This window comes from Calypte anna, chromosome 11 (assembly GCF_003957555.1).
Source record: "Calypte anna isolate BGI_N300 chromosome 11, bCalAnn1_v1.p, whole genome shotgun sequence".
NCBI lineage: Eukaryota > Metazoa > Chordata > Aves > Apodiformes > Trochilidae > Calypte > Calypte anna.
Window position 1 is genome coordinate 2,419,748 of NC_044257.1, and position 8,743 is coordinate 2,428,490.

General features: G+C 50.4%; 1 protein-coding gene across 1 annotated transcript; it reads right to left on the minus strand.

The window, feature by feature from the left end:
* Nucleotides 1–373: 373 nt before the first annotated feature.
* HERPUD1 (homocysteine inducible ER protein with ubiquitin like domain 1) lies at nt 374–7,537 on the minus strand. The gene is given in 11 exon segments (XM_030458116.1): nt 374–1,958; nt 2,569–2,675; nt 3,895–3,972; nt 3,975–4,188; nt 4,190–4,241; nt 4,832–4,954; nt 5,551–5,660; nt 6,290–6,364; nt 6,454–6,489; nt 6,491–6,532; nt 7,341–7,537. Coding segments are annotated over 11 exon segments (1,068 nt in total). The 5' UTR covers nt 7,482–7,537; the 3' UTR covers nt 374–1,868.
* Between the last annotated feature and the right edge of the window lie 1,206 nt (nt 7,538–8,743).

Genomic DNA, 8,743 nt, shown 5'->3' on the forward strand with positions numbered 1-8,743 from the left:
GCTTATGGGGAGGCACAAAAACCCCAAAACAGCAGTTGCTTGGCAGTGTCTTGTAACTTCTCAGATCAAAAGTTTCACAAGTAGCCCAGCAGTCTGCTTGCTGCCTGAACCAGTACCAGACCAGTTTACCTCTGGCTGCCAAGAGATCCCCTCTGCTCCTGAGACTGGGCTCAGGAACATCCCAGATGATGAGGACATGGCTGAGACACCAAGTGATGATCAGATCCACTCTGTAGAAAAAAAAAATTCATCATCCACAACATGCAGTGCTGAGCATCAGCACTTACCCCCCACAGGACAGACAGGAAGGGGCCACTACCTCAGAGAACATCCTCAGAGGCTTGTGTGGAATAAACAAAGTAACAAACTCACCTCCTCTCAAATTATTTTATTCATAAATATTGACTTTATTTGCCAATTTTTAACCACTTTGTCCTACCCATCCTCCCCAGCAAACGAGATGTGGCAGAATAACTACTTGCTAAGAGCTTGGAAGGAAATGGTTTCACACACACAAAACAAACAAAAAAAATCAGTAAAATGAAACTTGTTACTGCAGGTGCCCATAACTATGCCTAACCAAGCACTGCCAGTTGGGCTGTTCCAACGGCTGAACACGTTCACCAGCAGCAGGTGGCACTGAGGACAAGCTTCAGAGGCTGCACAAGCTGCTTGTTCTCCTCAGACATTTCCAGCCAAGTTAAATCCCCAAGCCAAGATAAACTGCAAAGCCACCAGGAGCCACCCGTGCTCAGGGCACCAAGCTCTGACTTTTTCCCAAACACCTGCAGAATTCCCAGCTTTAGGATGCCCTTGGCCTTTGTGCCTGCAGCAAATAAAAGCTACAACCACACCAAGGCAATGGAGCTGCACAGGCCAAGGGCAAGCAGCTGAGCTTCAGGCTCTGTCAGCCTCTCCTCCTCTCAAATCCCAACTCATTTATCATGACTCCTGCATTACAAGGCAAGTAACACATCTTGTGTGTTCTGTGCTCTGCACAAGGAGCCTTCCCATGGCCAGAGTGGATACAAGCATGGATATAAATGTCTGCAAACTTTATTGGAATCAGAGCCGCTGAACTAATCAGCAACACAATGGAGCTAGAATAAATCAGTACAGGCATTAGACTCTTTTAGCTTTGTATCCAAAAGCAGGTATGTAAGTTTACAACTTGCAAGCATTCTTTCTAGACAGAGCTGAACAACTCTCTTCCCATGATTTGGCAGGGGGGAATTAAGCTTTCAGTATCCTGATTTGGAACCATGACATTTAACCTGCAACTCACCAAGGTAATTGCTCATCAAGAGGTCACTGTCTTGCAGTCCTCCACAGAAAATTGCACCATACATCCTTCATCAGAAAATATTTACACAGAAAATTCAAACTGCTGAAGCAATTTAACAACAGAACTTTCCTAAATATCTAATGCATATCTGGTATATTTTTGAGCTCCTACACTCAGTGTAATTTAAATAGCATTTGAAACATTCCAACAGGAATCACATTGCACAGAAGCAATTTGCTTCTTTAATGTTTTAGCACATCCCCTCAGTCTGTGCTTTTAGTGCTCAAGTTAACAATGCCAAGCCTCTACACAGGTACCTAATAAATGTTACAGAAAAAAGTTCCTTGGAATGGGGCAAGCATCTTTGCCTCTAGGCTGCAACAACTTAAGGCTTGGTTGGTTGGACAGTGAAAGCCAGAGACTCCTTCCACATTCACTTCTGTTTTGGAGCTGGTGTCTGAGTCCCTCTGGTAGCACTGCCTCTCCAGACAAGCAGATCAGTGAGGAGTCAGTTCTGGAACACTCCAGGCCCTTCTGGAAGGAGGGATGCAAAGAAAGTCTTTGAAAAAAACCCATGCTGTGCTCATAAGTGAGGGGCTGGCCTGCTGCAGTTCTTGTAAAACCTGCCCTCAGGAGGGGCCTCAGTTTCATCTGCTCTCTCTGCATCTCCTCCCTGGGGAAAGAAAGAAAGAAAGGCTACATGGTAAGCAAGAATCATGACAAATGAATCAAACAGGTGCCAAACAGCACATTTGTTACCCAATGTCTCTGCCAGATACAAAAAACATGCAAACCCCCCAGGCAACCAAGCTGAAAAAGCTGCCCACTGGTATACTGGTTAACTCATGCTGTGCATCCAAGAAGTCTGTCAAGGCCAGGTAGCACCTGATCAGGTGACAATTAACTAATTAGCTTCCACTGCCATCAACCACCAGTGTCAGCTTGAAATCTGAGATCATACTGTTGTGCACTCACATCCTACCAGAGGTACTACTGAACTCCTCAACTCTTCCTTCATCACAGACCCTCCTCAGCCTGTAACAGGCTGACACAACAGCTCTGTCACAACACCCTAAATGCCAGAAGACACATTCAGCTTGAGGTAATTTCTAGAGTCAAAGTAGAAAGGAGGCATCAGGCTGGGGATTTTTCCTCCATGAAGGCTGGAAGTTTCTGATGGAGGTTTATAGAATAACATTTTTGCTCCCACATTTTATTAGCAGACTGGAAGTACAACTTCAGTTTTTCATGCTCATTGTTTAAAAAAAATACTAAAGACAGTACTGCAAGTTATTGTTCTGGTCCTGGTTTACAGCAGCTTGAGGAGGAGCATTGCCTGGGAAGGCTGAGCTGCTCTCTGTCTGAAGGGAAAGCCATCCAACACGGTTGCCTGGGGAAGCAATGGAAAACAGGTTCAACACTCTGTCCTGTCACACCAACACAGAGCAAGTAACACCCAACTGCTCAGGCTGCAGACAAGCACTTCAAGGTCTCTTCTGCCCTGACCTAGCAAGCCCTTTCAAAGCCTTCTGGCTAGCAACAAACTATGAGGCAGGAGGGAAGACCAAACATCTGCTCACTTTCAGAATAAGCAGCACTAGATCCAGGTCTGTATGGAGGTGATCAAGGCTCAGCCTGCTGAGAATGCTGCCAGAGGCACAGAGAGCCTGCTGGCTCCCCATGGGATTTGCACCCTGAAAAAAGGGCACAATAAGGCACAAAACAGCAGGATCTCACCAAAACACAACAGCCCACTGAGACCCCTGGTCTGTATCCCGACAGCACATGCACCTTGTAACCCACAGTATAAAGAGTTCAGTTACACCTCAGAGTTGCCAAGAGTAGAATGTAAGGACTTAAAAATGAATCAATTAACCTTCACTCCAAGTCTGCACAGTAGCTGGAAAAGCTGATCACTGGGGCTGCCCTCCTAGACTTACCCACAGATATTCAGAGGCCCTACGTAGCTGTTCCAACAGTGATCAGAGAATCTGAGGGGGGGCAGATCATCTTTCTCAGACAAGACAACCAAGCATGTCAGCTGAGGGCCCATTATCTTTGTGTCTGAGATTTTTTTCCAAACTGAAGAGTTTGGAAACTCTCCCTGCTAGAGAGGCTCCAAGGTGGTTCAGGTCACTACATTCAGTTTAGCTCTGCCTGCTTTGCAGGGAGCCACCACACAGCAGAAAAATCCACCTGGGTAACTGACCTAGCAAGTGTGGGACCCCTCTTTTGAGCAGACTCCCAAACACTCATTTCCCTGACAAGCACCAAATCATTTATTACCTGGAATCCACACACCTGCCCTGCCACTGCCAAGCTGCTGGAGCTTTACACCCAGAGCTACTTGGGTTTTAAGTAGTTTTCTAAAAAGAAGCCAGCCACACCAGTGTGTTAGTACAAAAAGCCAGGTAAGGTCTCCTGCTCTCAGCCATTCTCCATTTCCTTTGGGCAGTGCTGTCTGGTATTTTTGCCAAACACCAAGTTACACCAGCACAGAGGAATGGTTCCCTCTCTCAGGTACAAGAGTTTTGTGAGCTCAACTGATCACAGGCCAGAGCTCAATACTGCCATAAAACAACTCAGAAATGTTCACACCATGCACTTACAGGTAATCAGCACAGTGCCACCCATCACCAGGAGGAATCTGCTGACACTGGAGTAGAAATAGATAATGTTGACAAAACATAGAAGAGTGTTGCTGAGTAGAGCCAGTCCAGCCAATCTCGATTGCCTCCCTCCTCCTCTTCCTCCATGAGGGGCCCCCTTGGGCATTCATCCTCAAGTTTGGGTTGGCTGCCAGCATTAACCTGGGCAGCAGCATCCTGGTTTCCAGGCTGATTTTGTGGAGGAAAGGGGTGTGAGAGAGGAGCTGGGGGTGTCACTGGGGCCACTGGTATCTCTCTGAGAACGTTGTGCATGGGATGGGTCAGCAGATGCAGCAGTAGAAGCCAAGCTGAAACCAGAACACAAAGTGCAGAGTAAGACTCAGTCAAACCCTTTCACACTGCACAGACACAGAGGATTTGTCCATTTCAAGCACTCAGTCATACAAGTAGAAACCATCAAGTTTAGAGGCTACAGAGGGTTAAAACCAAGCTTCAGTTCTACCCATGACATCAGCTGCACAATTACTTCAAGCCCAAACCAGGCACCTTCCACTTGATAAAGAGTAACTTCAAAACTTTGCAAAAAACTTTTTAAAGCAATCTGAAGAAGCCTGGAAGGCTGCTGCAAGTCCCAGTTTCACCTTTGTTACCAACTTCCAGTGCTCTGTGTCCTACTTCAAGCACTCAAAACATGAAGAGCAACCCTCAGCAGCAGCATTATGTTTACTACACAGACACCTCCCAGCCCTAAGATTCAGAGCTGTAATGTGCAAGATTCAAACCTCTTGTCCTGAACCATGGAGCAATCCTCAGTCAGAGGGACATCCCAACACCACTCACCTAAGTTACAACAAGGTCTCCTAATCATACTACCACTAAAAGAGCTTTCTTCATATTAGTTTCTACTTCTCACTGGTAACTTGGACAAACAACTTACTATTGCATGTAATATTGTCCTGCATAGAGCTGCTGAAGCCAGGAGATCTGAAGCATGCTGTAGGCTGTGTAAGCAGAGAAGCCAGAGGTGACAGGTTGGAAAGGGTGGTGAGCTGGCTGAAACCTTGGGAAAAGTTCAACAGATTTGTTAGCAAATCCATAAAGCACCAGTGTCATAATAAAGAGTCATAATAAAGTCTCATTACAGAACAATGCAAGTAACTCTTCTGCCATTTTTGTGCATCTAAATTCAAAATTATTCCTTCTAAAGTATTAAAGAATCTTTTGACCACCATGAATACAAGGGAGATTTCCAACTAACACAACAGTGTCATAGAATCATGGAATTGGCTGGGTTGGAAAGGACCTCAGAGATCATCAAGTCCAACCCTTGATCCACTCCCCCCGTGGTTCCCAGCCCATGGCACTCAGTGCCACATCCAGGCTCTTTGGAAAGATCTCCAGACACAGAGAATCCACTACTTCCCTGGGCAGCCCATTCCAATGCCTGATCACCCTCTCCAGAAAGAAATTCTTTCTTCATCTCCAACCTAAACCTCCCCCGGGGGTGCCTTTTCCTCTGTGTTGACTGAAGCTTTTATATTCAACCTCCTCACCTTTGGCCCATGTTCTATGAATTGAAGAGAGCATGAGTGGCATAAGGAGCTGCATTCAACACAAAGTTTTAACAACCTTAGTGATGTATATAATTGTATCTACCTGTCACTGGCTTCTGCTGAAGATGGGCTCCCAGAAGAGGTCTCTGGTTTGAGGAAGTTTGCGTCCTGGACTGGCTCCCAATGGGTGATTTTGGCTGCAGCAGCTCTAACCTGGGGGTAGCAATGCAGTCACTGAGCTTTGTTCATGCAAAAAGGTCAAGGAACACTGAACATGCTTTCATTTTACAACTCCTACACAGCTCTGGCACTTTGTTCCTCTAGGCACTGAGGCAGCATGACACTGCTCTGGGCACCCCACCACAGGCACCCCCAGCAGCATGTTCAAACTCCTTTACAAAAGGCTGCCATGGAAGACTGACTGGACGTTACTCTTCACTTTCACTAGATCTACACCTTGGATTTATTGATTTCTAACACATAGAGACAGATCCCCTGTGGTTAGAAAAATGCAACTGATATAAACAGAGGAAACTGCACTCAAGACAATTTGACTTCTTAGCAAAGTACTCACACACACAACTGCTGCACGCTGAATTCAGGAGCGTTCTGTGATGACTGTGACGTATCCAGACCACAGATGGCTCACATCTAGCTAACACCTGATGCACAGGATAAGCTAAATTGTCTGCAAACACCCCTAGGACACATTAGCACATCCACTTGCAACTAAGAAAAAGGAAGGAAAAAGCTGCAGTATCAGTGAATATTAAAATAGCCATTCAACACTTCTCCCTTTTAGTCACAACCCCAAGATTCAGAATAGTTTTTTGTCTGAGTACCTCTGCATTGGCTTCTTGCAGATTTGCAGGAGTCTTTAAGTTGTACACCAAATGAAGAGCATGCAGCTCCCCCTGCTAAAATGCAAGGGAAGACATATTAATAAAAATCACTTTTCTTGATATATTACAGCAATCATAAAATTGTAAGATTTTTTTTTTTATACCTTTGGCAGCAGGTCTCTCAGATAATGATGATCCAGCCAGCAGCTTCCCACAATAAATCAGCCTTTGGTCATCTTCAGGCTTTGAATAAAGAAAACAAAGAACAGGATGACTTGCCCTGCACAGACACAACCTGCAGCCACATGGACAGGGGCACGCAGCTGGAAGCAGCCTGCACCTTGAGGTGCATGGGGGTTGTGCGTTTCTAAACTCAACTAACAATTTAATACTGAAGTGCCAGGACTACTAACACTGAAGGTCTAAAACAGCAGGAGGTATTAAAGCACTCCTTCAGCCAAACAACTTTAAGTGCTGTCTCCTGCAGTCCCGGGCAAAACCATCAGTTGTGTTTCTTAGAAACGTGGGTCTGGAGTCCCAGCGAACCCGAGGAGCACTGAAGATGGTGTCAAATCAAACTGTTACACTCCCCTCCCCCTCCTCAGCTGCATCCCGGCAGGTGCGGGACTACCCCCTCAGCTGTGGGTTAAAGCAGAGCGAACGCGTTCCTGGGGAACCGCCGCGTTCGGAGGGAAAGCGAGGGGCGGAAAAGCAGCTCCTGGTGCTGAGCTCCTGTCCCTGGGCGTAGCGGAGCAACAGCTCTCAAGAGCGGGGCTGCAGAGGTCAAACTTCGGCATTTTCCGCAGCTACGACGGCAGCGAGGCCCCGGGTCGGGGAGGAGGTGGATGTTAATGTTTAACCCCGGCCAAGTCCCCGAACAGCAGCTGATGCAACCGGATGAGGGACGCCCCACGGGAAGGTAGGACGTGGGGACGCCGGCTCCAGAAGGCCCCGACACCTCCCGGCGGTGCTCCCCGGGGCGTCAGACCCCCCTCACCCCCCCCGACACACCACCCCGAGGCGCTGGGGACGCGGAAGGGCTCTTGCTCACCGGTGCCTCGGGCACGAGGCGGCGCAGCTCGGCCTTAAGGCGGCGAACGGTCCAGGTGGGGTCGGCACGAAGGCGCAGGTCCGGGTGTCGTTGCGAGGGGCTGCGGACGAGCAGCGGCAGCAGCGGCATCGCCTCTGCCATGAGTGCGCGGAGCCACCAACACCTGCACCGCCACAGCCTCTGACAGGGACGGTGCGCGGGGCTTCCCCACCACAATATTTATAGAGTCCCGGTGCGCCCCGCCCCGCTGCAGGGCCGCGGTGGCTGCAGCTGATTGGTGGGAGCGGGGGCGAGGTTCTACGTGGACCAATGGGACGGAACCCCGCGTCCGGCGTGGCGGAAGGGCGGCGGTGGAGGCGGAAGAGCGGATTGGGCGGCGCTGGGGGTGCGGAGGAACCCAGAGGGCCCCAGAGCCACCATGGGGCCTGCAGGCTGCGCAGCTTCCATCCCCTACACCCCCTCCCCGGCCCTCACGGACCCGCTCAGCCCCCCCCTGCCCCGCTCAGCCCCCCCCTGCCCCGCTCAGCCCCCCCCTGCCCCGCTCAGCCCCCCCCTGCCCCGCTCAGCCCCCCCTGCCCCGCTCAGCCCCTCCCGGCCCCGTTCAGCCCCTCCCGGCCCCGTTCAGCCCCTCCCGGCCCCGTTCAGCCCCTCCCGGTCCCGTTCAGCCCCTCCAGATCGGCTCAGCCCCCCCCGAACCCGCTGCTCGCACCGCTCAGACATGGTCTCCCGACCCTCTGGGCCGCTCCGGGGTTGAGGGAGCCGAGTCTGTCCGCAGCGCCGCAGCCGCACCGGGCCCGGGCTGCTCTCCCCTCCAGCACCGAACGGGGAGGGAGGGCCGTGTAACAGCTGCTCTGCCGCCTCTACCCTTCAGACACCCGGTCCGTGTCCCTCCCCCGCCCGCTCCGGCAGCCTCCGGCCCCCTACGCACCCCGGGCTCTCTGTTCCCGGCTCGTTCCCGGCTCCACCGCCTCAGCTGCGGCAGCAGCGCCAAGTTCAGGGATCTCCGGCTTCGTCCCGTTCCCCTCCGCCCGCAGGAGCAGCAGGGCTGTCCCCAGTGAACCATCACCCTTTGTCACAAAGCTGCTTTGCCAGATCAGAGCAGCCAGCTCGCAGGTCTGCTGCTGACTTCGTGGGGACGGGACACACACGGTACACTCCAGCTAAAAGGAGCCTTCAGAAAATACGATAAATGAAGAAATCACACACACACAAAAAAAGAAATAAAAATAACAAAACCAACCACCAACAACAAACATTTAGAAGAGCAGTTTCTGAGCCAGCCTCCTTTGAGGTACGATCCAGCACCTGGAAAACCCGTGGCAATGATCCCACTGCACCAGGAGGGTGTTTCAGCTGCTTTAAAACACCACAGGGATGTGAGCAGTCGGTTTATCTGTCGGCAC